At 43.5% G+C, this 14,127-nt stretch overlaps 1 protein-coding gene across 1 annotated transcript in view; it reads left to right on the top strand.

Annotated features, from left to right (window-relative positions):
- RIC3 (RIC3 acetylcholine receptor chaperone) overlaps positions 1–13,847 on the top strand; it is a 39,587-nt gene extending 25,740 nt beyond the window's left edge. The window contains exons 5-6 of the mRNA XM_036763387.1: positions 8,196–8,341; positions 9,426–13,847. Coding sequence (XP_036619282.1) covers positions 8,196–8,341; positions 9,426–9,889 — 610 coding nt within the window. The 3' untranslated portion in view covers positions 9,890–13,847. The remainder of the gene's footprint in view (positions 1–8,195; positions 8,342–9,425) is intronic.
- Positions 13,848–14,127: the final 280 nt, after the last annotated feature.

Below are 14,127 nucleotides of genomic sequence, written 5' to 3'. Positions count from 1 at the left end.
ATTCTCTGGCCCACACGTTTTGGATTCAGACATGCTTACAGAGCAAATCCACGCCACGGTGGATAAGCCAAAGAGGGGCCGCTCACAGTGAGCAGATCATAGAGTAGCCCCAGGATCTGAGTGGGGCTTCCCACTGTCTCCCCCATCTATGGCTAGACAGGAAGAGGGCAACACTCTGTGTTTCCCAGAGTGAGACCATGCTGTAGATTCAGGGTTCAGCATTATGTCATGGCTGGGAGAGTGCGCTTCAGTTTATCATAACTGGTACCAAGAGGCAGAGATAAAAATGGGAGAAAAAGGTACTGGACTTACGGTCCCAATGGAGGACCATGGTTTAGCTGCCTCACTTCCCCAGGCCTCCATCCCCTCATCTGTCAAATGGGGATGATAATCCCTTCCACGTGAAGCTGTTATGGAGTGGCTTAAATGAAATTTTTTTATTCCATAAAGCTTTTGTGTAAAGGTAAGCTCTTATTGTCATCCTTACAGGAAGTCCCCCTTTCATTCCCCTTTCATCACCTTGTCTGCTCATGAGAAAACTGATTGAAAGACCTGGACTTCTCTTTCCACCACCATTACTCCATCTTACGATGATTTTTGTAAAATCCAGGTAAAGGCCACGTTTAATTATGGAATTCCTAATTATGGAATGGAATGTATAATCAGATGTGGTCTTCAGAATACACATTGTCTTCAAACCCACTGCTTCTGAAAGCAGAAACTACCTGCATAATGCAGCTCGCTATGGGGTCAAGTCCTTTCCTCTCTCTGACCCTCACTTTTCCTCATTAAAATGATGGGTTTGATCACTATGGGTCCCTTCTAACAATAGTAATGAATCTACATAAGGGATACACAGATAACTATAGTTAGGTTCAACAGAAATGGTTTAAGTTCGGTATTTATATTTTGCATAATCATTAGTGCAGGGTTTGTTTTTGAAAGTAGGAAGATGTTGTAGGAATTTAATGTCCAAGGCAAGGAGAAGTCTAACGAGAAGTACTTCCAATGGAAGCTTTTGTTGTAATGCAGGATGGGCGATGATGATGCAAACAGGTGGTGCCAGAGACCAAGATGAGGTGGGCTATTTATTTTTGTATCCAGCCAACATGGGAATTTGTTTTGCTTGATTATGAATATTTATTATGATAGTTTTTGTTTTTCTTCTCAATGGTGAGGGAGGCAAAGAAGGAAATAGGGTTGGGGAAAAGGAAGAGAGAGAGAGAGGAAGGAAGAGAAAGGAAGGAAGGAAGGAAGGAAGGAAGGAAGGAAGGAAGGAAGGAAGGAAGGAAGGAAGGAAAGAAGAAAGAGTTGTTGAAACATTTTGAAATTCTGAGAAGATAAAAGAAGAAAAGCCAGAAGAAATCCAGACAAGTAGGACAATTTTGAAAGCACCATTATGGATTTATTATGTACTTTAAAAGAAAAGCAAGCTTTACATGATAGATCATTGCAGTTTCATCTCTAATCCCTTCTTTCTGTTTATGTATATGAAAGTAATCATCTTACTTCATGTTTATTAAGTTTGGATTTTTTTAAAAAATGTTTAAAGAAAGTAGGAGATGACTGTGATAGACATTTCAGTAGGGTTTCAGAACAGTAACCTTTTCCCTGAGATACCCCCACTCAAGTCACAAAGGCTGGCACAACTTCCGAGGCTTACTTGCCCGTGTCCCTGTCTAATGTGCCTCTGGGCCTGGGCTGGTGGCAAGAATAGTCACCAAGATACCTTTTAGGAGCCAGACCTGCATTCTTGCCTACCCTGAAACCTAGCCATATGGCCCTTTTGTGTACCAAGTCTGTATGCTCTCCCAGCCCCCCAGTGGTCTTGCTCTGTCTTGTCTACCACACACACACACACACACAGTTAATCACTATTATGAAGGATGGGTCTGGGTGGAATCCACCAAGTCTAGTGAAATATCTACCATGTCCCTGTCCTGTTGCTAACTTTACTCACCGTCCTCTGTTCTGTTCAAGCTGAGTCTTTCTTTGTCCAGCAGTTGCTCCCAAGCCCTTAAAAAGACATACCATACAACTTGTACTTGACCATGTAATAATAACCACATACAGTTCCCATCCGTGGGAAGGGAAGAAGCCTTTCTTCATAGGCCCCCAAGGGCCAGACTTGAAGAAATTATAAAATAATGATGCTGTGGGCTGTGGGGTGAACTACTCCCTGCCAGCCAGCTCCTCTAGAGGTTTTTATTCCATTGGTAGGATCAGGGGGTTAGCTGAGAGTGCTTCACTGTGCGTTTAGACCACTCAGCTATTCTAACCTGGTATCTAGACCAAGGCAGGGTCTGGGATCTGACAGGATTCATCAGAACTATACCCTGTTTCTGTGGATCCTTAGGTTTTACCCTTCACATCAAGTCAGTCATTGAATCTTGGCATTTTAATTCCAAGACAAGTCAAGAGATTATTAGCAGCCATGCTTTTGGAATGGAAAAGTCCTAGCAGACATCTAGAAAAGTGAAGTTGCCCATCCTTACTGGATCTCGTTTCTGTGCCAGGTTTGTAATCTGTGTCTTGAACCACTGATCTGTTTCCTGGGACAGTAATGGCCAAGTGGTCACACTCTGGTGATATGACCATTTTTCTCCTTCCCTTCACTGACCTTCACCCAACATTCTCCACCATATTTCCTTCTTTAATTCTTGGGCTTCTTCACATGATACCCAATACCACCCCATCCTGCTCTTTGGCCTGTCTTGTTTCTTTTAAATGAGGTAGATCAGATCAGAGACATATTCCAGTTACAGATTTCATTTCAGTGATACCTTTGAGGTCAAATCTTCCCCCCTGCATTAAGAGTCCTAGTTCCTCTTGCTTGCTGATTAAAAGGACTCACTCTATAAGTGAACACATGTCTACAGCCTCAACATAAATATGGTTTTATACTTCCCTTAGTACCTGTTCAGGAATCCTTGGGGATTTGGCAGTTTGCAGCCTCAGAAGTCCAGGAAGCAGTAATGACTCTCATGCATTTATAAAGCAAAAGTGAATTAAGTACTTATATATGAAGCTAAGAGTTTCCCCTACTCCTGCTAGCCAGTAAACTCCTTGTCACAAGGATTACTTATACCTTATTTATCTTTGTACACATACATGCATGCCTTATACCTAGCATAGTGCTTTGTTCATAATGAGCACTGTTAAATGAATGGAATCACGAGACTTTTTTAGTCCTAGCTGAGACCATAGGGACCCCTCGTTTTGTGGATCAGGAAAGAAGTGTTGGTTTGACGCCTTCCTACCTGGCTGCATGCATTCCAGTGAAGGAGACTGGAGGTGACTATGACCTTGGGAGCTTTGAAAGGTCAGGAGATGCAGTCACCAAGACCTATGGGAGTAGAGTCTATGGGGACCTTAGTGGCCAGTCAGTCCAGCATCAATGCCTCAAGGAACAAGGAGGGTCTTTGGGGAGCCGGCCCAGGGTGGCTGAGATTCAAATTCACCACATTGATGTTGCATCTGGATGTGAACTTGACAAGATGCTAATGTTATATAGAAATCTCTGCTAGGTTTGAGCCCACTCTCCCCAAATTCAGGGGTTAGAGTATAAGGCAGAGCTGGAGAACCTGCGGCTTTAAGGCCACGTGGGGCCCTCTAGGTCCTCAAGTGTGGCCTTTGACTGAATCCAAACTTGATTTGTTCTGTGAAGTTTGGATTCAGTCAGAGGGATTCACTTGAGGACCCAGAAGGCCCCATATGGCCTCAAGGCCGCAGGTTTCCCACCCCTGGTAAAGGAAGTTGTACCTTCTAGGTGTTAGAGATGTGGAAAGTGAGGAAATGTTGGTCGTTCTGTTCTCATTATATCTTCAAAGGAATATCCATTTGTAAAAGCTAATTGGTGTTAATAGTAATGATAGCTGAAATTCATATAGCACTTACTATGTACCAGCACTGTGCTAAGAACGTCACGATTGTTATCTCATTTGATCCTGGTAACTGGGTACGTGACACTGAGGCATTAATAGCTGGTAGTTAATAGCGGGAAGAGAACGCTGGAATGGGGGCTCAAGTCAGTAGCATCAGAAACTGCTAACCCTTCAGAGGGAGCCCCTGGAGTCCTGAGGGGAAGATGTAAACCTTCCTCGATCTGTAAGAGTGAGTCCAGACTCATTGCTGCACTGGGATTTTTCCTTTTCTTCACTAGTCTGGAGGAGATCTAGGTTTTACTTATCTTTGTATCTTACCTGGTGCCTCACACATGACAGATACTTAATAAGTGTTTGTATGAACGGAAGAATTATTTTAGTATCTGATCCATAGGCAAAACTGGTTGAATTGTATGACTGGCCCACTGGGGAAAAAATAAAAATTGTTTTAGATTATTTAATTGCAAAGTTCTGAGTATGAACCATGAAGCCCAAAGGAATTTTCCTAAGCAAGACCAAGTCCCTGAGTGATGAACCACCTCAAAAGCTATTGGACACATTTCTAGAGGCTAGAACTGTTGTTTTCTTCCAGTGAATCATGTTTGGATCTAACCTCATTCAGAAAGTATTTTCTTGCATGAGATCAGTGGCAGAAAACTGTCATTAATGTCATTAGCACTGATCATTCAGAAGAAAGTTTTTGCTTCAGTGTAGCATTGCTTTTGCAGGTAAATGACCTAGAAAATGTTAGGGTTGATTGGCATTACCTCTACCCCCTTGGCCTCTTGAGTCTTTTAGAGGGCTCCCTTGACGCTTTTGGTGTATAACTCCAGCTTCTTCATCTCTTGAGTCCACAACATCCCCTGCGTCCCCTGCAGCAGCCCTTGGCTTCATAGAAGAGAGTCAGGCATGGTCTTTTACGTAGCACTTCTCCCAAGACCTCCTGAGAGATCTTTGGGAGAATGAAAAAAGAGAAAGTAGGATTTGTCCTTACTTCCCTGGAGGTGAGCTGGAAATGCTTAATGCTCACCTTCCTATGGGGACCTATTCAACAAATACTCATATATTAATGAAACAGTAACCTCTCATTTGTTAGCATTGTCTTATCAGCACCTGTAATGATTTTTCCAAATGACAAATGCCTTTCCAAACAACAAAACTTTTTATGTTTTAACTATTTTTATTGAAATCTAAGTTCTTCTTAAACAGAGCATACTGAATATAATTCAGCTATTTCTTAACGATTCAGAGTAATCACTCATTTTTAGAATTCTTACTGTACTGTGTGGTAATAGAGTACTTAGACTTTTTTCTCTTCCCTTAAACTGCATCTTTATCTGTGACTTTTGTTTCCATTGATTCTATGTACCTCTGATAGCCCTTCCTTCCCCCTTCTAGCTGGCTGTTTTTGATTTCCTGTTGGGTGGAAAACCAGACCACCAATCTTAAGACCTGTATGTTAGCAAGGATGTTTGTTTCCGAGTGAGGGAGAACCCGTCCGAAGAGCAAAACACAGGGGTTTTATCATACCCACTTTAGCAGCTAATAGGCCTCGTCATGCACTCCTTGTTAGGGCCAGTGTTAGGGAAAGTGGAGACAGTTCATAATCTGACCTCCTGATAAACAGGGTATCACTCTAAGAATTGCTCCCGTCACACCACTTTTGGTTTGGCCAGACTGGTCTTCTTGCTGTTCCTTACCCCGACATCCCATTCCTCATCTGTGCCTTTCCAAGCATGTGAGGAAGATGTGTCTACACTGTACCCTCTTCTGCCCTTTGCCTCAGTTCCAGATTCCCCCTCCAACCTGGGACTTTTCCTGATGCCCTTTCCAGATGCTAGTGCTTCCCCCCAAAATATTACCTTGTATTTATTTTGTGTATTAATATGTGTATGCATATATACTCATATGTCCGTGTTGTGTGTGTCTTCTCCTCCCAATCCAAACTCCCGACAAATATTTTATTTTTGCCTTTGTTACCTAGTATAATGCCTCCATGATGCTTGTTGATTGATTAGAAACCAAATGAAAATGATGAAGAAACTGACAAAGCTGCAGAAATGCACCACACTCTTCCCTGTTTTTGATTTGTGAGGCACTTTAGGGAAGCTGGCATCTGTTGTGGCATAGGACTTGATCTGAACTAGGTATTAAAGCCGGTACAAGGCTTCTCCACCTACTACAGTGCCTTGCACATAGTAGATACTTAATAAATATATATTGAATTGGATTTAAAAGACCAAGGGAGCTTTTTTCCCAGGGTAGGGCCGTTTTATGAATTCTCTGGATTATTCACAGCATAAATGAAATGGTCTCTGAAGTGATTCAGCAGGGCTTGTTCCTGAGAGCCCGAAATTTGGAATCAGGAGACCTTGGTTTGAGGCTGGCTTTACCATTTCATAGCTGTGTGACCTTGGGCATATCACTTACCTTCTTTGAGACTTTAGTTTCCTCCGCAGCAATGATGATAAGATTTGTATTACCGTATCTCATAGGGCTGTTGGGAGGCAAGGACACTGTGACATGTTGTAGAAATGGGCATTGCAGGTGGTGTTACTTATTTCTGTCTGGTGATGTGGAAATTGTTTATGGAAAGATGACACTCTCTCTCTCTCTCCACACACACACACACACACACACACACACACACACACAGAGTGTGTGTACATATACACACATACATACATATATTTTTTGGTTTTGCCAACTTGGAGATGTCAAGAGGAAAAACAATCACATGATCCTGGAAGGAACCTTAGGAGCTAATTCAACCTCTTCATTTTATTTGTAGCTTGGCCCAGGAATTCCCCCAGGTTCTGTGTTCCCTCTTCCCTTGTTACCACATGCTTCCTTAGGGAGAAGCTTTTCAGATGCCCCTTCTCTGAATGGCACCCCGCCCCCCTCAGCTCTCATTTTCTCTCCTTCCCTACCTGCCTCTTTTAAAGGCCTATTCCAAGGCACTCCTGTTTCATCCTCAGGCAAGGCAAATTAAGCTCTCTCAAGAATATTTCAGAAGTATCAGAAGCTAGAACAAAGGCCTAATCCTTTTGTTCCTGTTAACTTTTACGAGGCTGTTCCTGGTTTAAGGTTTAACGACTGTGGTTGTTCAGTAGTGTCCACATGGCCTCAATGGACATCTTGGCAAAAATACTGGAATGGTTTTGCCATTTCCTTCTCCACTGTATTCCCATTTTACAGATGAGGAACTGAGCCAAACAGTAGTCAACTGACTTGCCCAAAGTTACACAGCTAGTAAGTGTCTGAGGTCAGATTTGAATTCAGATCTTCCTGACTCCAAGCCGTGATCTATCCACTGAACCACCTGATACAACTACTAAGTGATAGAAGCAAGATTTGAATTCAGACCTTCTGCCCTGCCCCACCGCAGTTCCACTGGACTTCCCACTACACTCTGTTGCCTCCTTTTATTTCCTTATCGTAAAAGATACTGCCAATGTCAGAGGCTTGATGTCGTTTCCATTCTTGCGGGCTATGCTGAGCAGGTGAGGTCTAAACGGCTATTTGTCTGACCATGGCAGAGAGAGACCATGACCTGTATGTCATAGGAAGAGTGCAGGACATTGAGTCAGGATTCCAGGCCTGAATCGTGGCTCATTACACAAGCAACCTTCGGGAAGACACCTCCCCACTGTGGGCATTGAGAACAAAAATGAGAGGAGCTGTATTTGATCATCGCAAAGGTCCCTTCCAACTATGAATAATAGCATGTGCCAGCCTGGATCTGGGAGATGATTATAAAATGAAAGGTCTCCCTCCCGTGGCCATACCAGAAAGCAACACTTTTTAAATCTGTAAATGTTCCTTGGCTTGGGATGCCCTAGGATGGAAGACTGACTCCTCAGTAGCTTAAATCCTTTTTTAAATAAACTATTCATTGGCAGGACACCTGATATTTGAAGAGGCTGGCCCTAAAGCAGCCTTGCCCAGACTTTAAAAAGGGACCAGTTACCCATGGCATCACTTTGCCCCCAGCAGGAAAGAGAAAGTCAGCCAGGGCTGGTTCAGCCCTGTGGGTGCTTCTAGAACAGGCCAGAATTAGCATCTTGGGGATTTGTTAGGTTGCTTTTACCTTAGGATCCGGGAACTCGTGTAGGAATAACCCTTTTCAGTTCTTTTGTGGAGAGAAAGACATCTTTTGCTAATGGAGGTGATTATTATGGCCAGTAACCAAATCCCCTTCAATCTTTGAGCTCCCTTGTTCTAAGACAGGGACAGGTCACTGTAATGGGCTGTGGGAGAATCATTGCTCGTTTAGCAGATAACTGAGTTGTGTCTGACCCCTCCGAGCAGGGCACAGAATGTGACTTCGGACCAGGAAAAACGGTTATTGCAGCAACTCCGAGAAATCACCAGGGTCATGAAGGAGGGAAAACTTCTCGACAGCCCCTCTCCTGAGAAAGAAGCTGAGGAAGCCCCTTACATGGAGGACTGGGAAGGTAAACAGCTTCCTCCTAATTCTCTGTTACCTGTCAGCAAAGAAAAAGCCTCTCTAGGCCCTGAGCAGAATCCAGAAAGAGGCCTCCTATTCAGGACGTGCAGGCTGAAAATGTTTTACATTAAGGTTGAGTTTACCAATTATAATAATGTGCAAATGGATTTTGAATTCTCCAGCTTTTCACATTGTGCAGCAAGCATGAGGCCCACTGCCAGCCCTGGCACACAAGCTGTAGCCCGGCCCATCTGCCTCTCAGGCTGGGGCTTGGCTGACATAGATTTATTTCATTACTTTCCTTAATTTGGCAACATTTTTGTTTTTTCTCATTATCAGAGCTGGGATTCAGCACCACACCTCCTGCATTCCTTATTTTATTTACCAGGTCCGTTCTGTTCTTTTGTTCTATTTTGTGAAGGCAAAGAAATTGACAATGGGAATTCTGTCTTTGGAAAGCACAAGGCTTGTCATCCAGGATCTCAAGCACATCTTGCTCTATACCTGACGCTCACCAACTCTTTCAGTGGTGTTGCTAAGTAGGATTCACAAAATGTTGTCTTTTTCTCCCAGCAGGAAGCTCTTAAAATGGTTCCAAATATAAACTGTAAACATTAGCTGTGCCTTCTTCAGCTGGCGTTTGGTGTAATTCTTCAAGTGAAAGGTTTAAGAAATTTGTTTAATCTTCCTCTTTGGTCCTGCAAAAGAAAGAACTCTCTGTGTGTGTGTGTGTGTGTGTGTGTGTGTGTGTGTGTGTGTGTGTGTTGGGGAAGCGAGGGGTGGGGAGGCATTGAAATAGAAATGCCAAAGCATATTTTCCTGAGTGCAGAGTCATTTATAAACCCATTTTCTAGTTCTCCATGCTCAGGAAGGTATTTTTATCTGAATTGGTTTGTGTTTCTGAGAGCATTTGGACAGTCAACCAAATTGCTGAGCATTTGCCCAAGTGAAACTTCAAAACCATTAGGATCATCTGTAAGCTTCTCGAAAGGATTTTTCAGGATGGCTGCCTTCTCTGAATCTTTTTTTAACCCTGTGTTTTATTTCTTTGAAAGGGTATTTCAAGACTTTTTCTCTGTTTTTCTGTGCAGGCTACCCAGAAGAGACATATCCAGTTTATGACCTTTCGGACTGCGTCAAGCGAAGGCCAGATACAATCCTAGTGGATTACCCGGACTTGAGCCAAGCCTCTGCTGAAGAGATAGCAGAAAGAATGGGGGGGCTGGAGGAAGAGGAGGATCATTTGTGCTGTGAGGCTCTCCCCGTTGACCCGGCTGAGGTCAGCCAGGACTGCCAAGCCCAGAAAGACAAGACTGGCAGTTTTAGTGACCAGGACAGAGTCCTGCCTCCAAACCAGAAATTGGAGTGCACTTGCTGTCAGCATGAAGAAGAGGATCCTGCCATAATAGCAGAGAACACGGTGTTCCCCTTGGATAGCAGCAGAGAGCCAGAGGAAACACACCTGTATTCCAAAGAGGCAGTGCTAGGAAACAGATTGGAGGAGGCAGAGGAGGTGGGCACATTAAGGAAACGGATCCTTCAGGGTTTTGAATGAATCAAGGCTTGGCAGTGTTGTCTAAGTCCAGAAGCCAATCTGCTTGATTGAGCCTCATCCTTCACCTTTGGCCCAGTGACCTGTGTAGCTAGCTGCCCATCATCTCCTCTTCTGAGAGGCTGGTCCATATCACCTTCCTCCAAGCCATATTTTTGTTGACGTGCAGGGCAATGCAGAGATAGATGTGAGGAGGACAGAAGGTGTCATAGCTACACTCTTCCTTTTCCAGCTTCTCAGAATAGTCAGTGCATTCAGTAATCATCTATTAATAATTCCCAATTTGCCTGCCTCTGCAGAGGACAGGAAGCCAGCCTAGGATTATAGCCCATTCCTTCTGTCCAGAAGCAGTAGCCACAAGTGGCTCTCCTTTAGGTAGGCAGAAGTTGGCAGACAGCCATTCATTAAGCGATAAGCCCCGAGTTGCCCAGTTATGTGAGTTTTGGTATAGTGAGAAGACTGGCAGTTTCCTTTGAAGGATAGATTGGTTTCATTTGTAGTGATGATAGGTTAAATGTAGAAGGAACCTTTTTCTAAGTGTGGCCTCACTGAGCAAAGGCTCCCAGACTCTTAGAGTCCATCCTAGTCTGTCCTATAGCTAAGGAAGAATTCTATCTACAACATCCCTGACAAGCAGTCATTCAGCCTTTGCTTGAATGTCTCTAGTGAGGAACAACATGCTACCTTCTGAAGCAGCCAATTCCACTTTTTTGGAGAGAGCTCTAATTGTTTAGAAGTTTTTCCTGACATCAAGTCTAAACAGTCATCTCTGTTTCTCCATTCATTGCTCCCAAATCTGCTCCCAGGGTCTAATCAGAATAAGTCTAATCTTTGTTCCAAGTAACAACCCTTCAGATTCTTTAAGGCATCTGTCTTCCCTGTGTCTTCTTCAAGCTAAACACCTCTACTGCTCCTCATATGGCATTATCTCAATCAAGGTCCTTCACCATCCAAGTACCTTCTGGTCACTTTCCAGCTTATCACTGTCCTTCCTAAAATGTAAGGTACAAAACCAGATGAGGGCAGAGAACCACAGGATTATCATGAACTTAGTCCTAGAAGCTACGCCTCTCTTAACATAGCCTCGGATAGTATTAATTTTTTGGCCATCAAACCACCCTGTGGACTCATACTGAAGTGCAGTCCACCAAAACCCACAAATATTTGTCAGATGAATTTCTTTGAGCCATGCCACTGACCTTATCTTTATAAAACTGACTTCTGAACCTAACAACGAGACTTTATATTTATCCATTTTAAATCTCATCTCATTAGATCGATTCAGCCCAGTGTTCTAGCCTGTCAGTTTTGGATTCTGACTCATTCATCCAACATGTTAGCTATCAATCCTAGATTGTTGTCATTTGCAGATTTGGTAAGCATACTATATTTATACCTTTATCTAAATCATTGATAAAAATATTAAGTGACACTCCAGTCAAGACTTGGCTCCAAGATGGCATCAAACCAATCGGTAATAAACTACTTCTGGGGTCCACCCATTCAACCAACTCCAGCTCCACCTAATTTGGCCCACATTCTCCCCATCTTTTCTGCAAGAATAAGATGAGAGATTTTGTCAAATGCTTAGCAAAAATCTAGGTAAATTATTTCTCTATCATTACCCTGGTCTACCAGCTTAGTAACCCTGTCAAAAAAGGGAATGAGACTGGTTTGACATAATCTGTCTTCCATGGAGCACTCTCATTATCATGCCTCTAGTGTTATGTTCTAGAATTTTTTCAGGAAGTCAGATTCACTGGGCTACAGATAGCACCTCTTCATTTCCTTTTTTTTCTAAACCTGAACATGTCATTTTCATGCTGCATCACCTTTCCCCTCTTCTTGTTGTAAAGTCATTTTTCAGTCATGTCCAACTGTTCGACCCCATTTGGGGTTCTCTTGGCAAAAGTATTGGAGTGGTTTGCCATTCCCCATCTCCAGCTCATTTTACAGATGAGGAAACTGAGGCAAACGGTGTTAAGTGACTTGCTCAGTGTCACTCAGCTCATATCTGAGGCTGGATTTGAACTCAGCAAGATGAGTTTTCCTGACTCAAGGCATGGTGCTCTATCCACTGAGTCATCTAGCTGCCCTTTCCCTTTCACTACAGTCTTCCAAAGATCTCTGATGGCATCTCAGCAGTCCTTTCTGCCAGTTCTTTTATTTTCCTGGCATGTAGTCTGTCTAAGCCAAATGGCATGCTCCCTTCTGTGCTACATATTTGGGGTTTCATTTCCCCATTAGCTATCTTTGTTCTGTTCTCTATGGCCCCAATATTATTCTCTTTGGCAAGAAAATAAAGAAGTGAAGGAAAAAGGGAACAGTTTCCCCAGAGATGCCCCCTCTGGAAGAAGGTGAAGGTACCTCTGCTAATAGGGAAATGAACTCTGGTAATTTTACATGGAAGATTTCTCAGCTTTTTAAAAATAGTCTGATTATTTTAAAATGATTCTACCCCAACGATGTCAGCCACCCTGGTCTTCCTAAACACTTCCAAACCCAGAAGCACCTTTCTGCCCTAATGGCTGTACCATTCCCTATGTGGATGGGGCTTCTGGTACAGGCCCTCCTATTGCTCAGCCCAGCACTTCATCCCTACGTGAATAGGAGAAGACCTTGAGGACAGGTGAGTAAAGTTCAGGGAGCCTAGAAAGAAGGAACAAGGCCTTCCGTAGAAGTTATTTCTCAGCTTGTCCCTATCTGGGAAGGGCTAAGCCCACGGAGAAAAGACCTCAGCATCCCACTAGTTCTAGATATAAGTTACCTGAGCAGGAATGACCCCTACAAGAATCTCCAAAAATCTGTGCTGTTTGAAGATGTTCAGTGCTGGGCGCTCACTACTTCCTGTAGCAGCCCTTTCCACTAGGTGATTACATGGAAGTAGTTTTGGTTTTGCTTTTATAATATATATTGAGCTGAAATCAGCTTCTGTGCAGTTTTCACCCATTGCTTCTAGAACCAAGAACAAATCTAATGACTCTTCCAAACAATAACCCTTCAGATTGGGAGAGACGTCGTGCTCCCCATTCCATTTCCTACCCAGCCCAGCCATTCCCAGTTCAGTTTTAAGCCCTCTCATGCTGACTGCCTTTTTGGTACACAATTCAGCTAGTCCATACTTCCCTCAACATTTCAAGGCCATACTTTATCAGTTTGGTTGCCCTTCGACTGACACAGATTACAACCCCTTAGTAGATCATAGCATAATAGATGCCCTTTGAGAGTTGCTGTGGCCAAAAAGTTCATTACCTTGTAGCCCAGCTGGAGATGAACCTCTTTGAAGTTTAGCTAGGCTCATCCTTGGACAACAGTCCATCACTAGGTCTGTAATTAAGGTCTTTCCAGCTTCGTATATGACCTCCGGAGCTTGGACTTGGAGATCACTTTCATACCACAGTAAGACTTTAGACTTCAGTGGAGGTGGCTGGTCAATATCCCACCTAACATGTGGTTACCACCACTAAACTGCCTTCTTCCAGGAAGAAGTAGGTAAGATCAATAAGGACGAGAACTTCTGCTGAATGGAGAAACGTTCTGAACTCAGCAGCTGTCCAGAGCTAATAATGGAAGCTAGTTGACGGATTTGGGATTAGAAGAGATTTGAGGCAAGACTTGTTTGTGTATTCAGGTGACTGACAGGACGGAGGGGACCCTGTTTTATGGAACTCTGGAATCCCAAAGCTTATTCCCTTAGGGGGTCCAAAAACCTTTGGGAGATGGATAGAGAAGGCAGAGCTCCAGCCCCTTTGGTTACCTCCTTTGCTAGGAGCATGAAGGCCATTATCCAGGGGTCCTGGGAACATCTGGAAGGTTGATGGGAATACAATTCCAGCTTTTTTCTTTTCCTATAAGCTCAAGGGTCTCAAAAATATCTGAGAGTGGGATCAGTAAGGCCATGCTCTGTAATACCAACATTCCTTCTCGACATTCTGATTAAAACCTTGGGACCTGTTAATTATTCATGCTGTCGGCTCATTTCTCCTCACCAGTCCCCGTCTTCCTAATGGCTAACATGCTGCTCAATCTCCTTTCTGGCCTCTTGGTTCCCCAGTTTCTGTCAGCCAGTATCAGGTTACATACCTTCCTTCTTATCCTACACTCCTCTGATCCAGAACAGCCCTACCACACTCCCGTAACTTAGTGTGACCAAATTATCCCTGTTCCAGTGTACTCCACTGCTCCTATCTGAACCCCTGTTCTCTTCTAAACAAACCCCTAACCCTCAAACATTCTGTCTC

This window comes from Trichosurus vulpecula, chromosome 6 (assembly GCF_011100635.1).
Source record: "Trichosurus vulpecula isolate mTriVul1 chromosome 6, mTriVul1.pri, whole genome shotgun sequence".
NCBI classification, from domain to species: Eukaryota; Metazoa; Chordata; class Mammalia; order Diprotodontia; family Phalangeridae; genus Trichosurus; species Trichosurus vulpecula.
The sequence above is the reverse complement of the archived record's forward strand: the minus strand, read 5'-3'. Positions and strand labels throughout refer to the sequence as shown.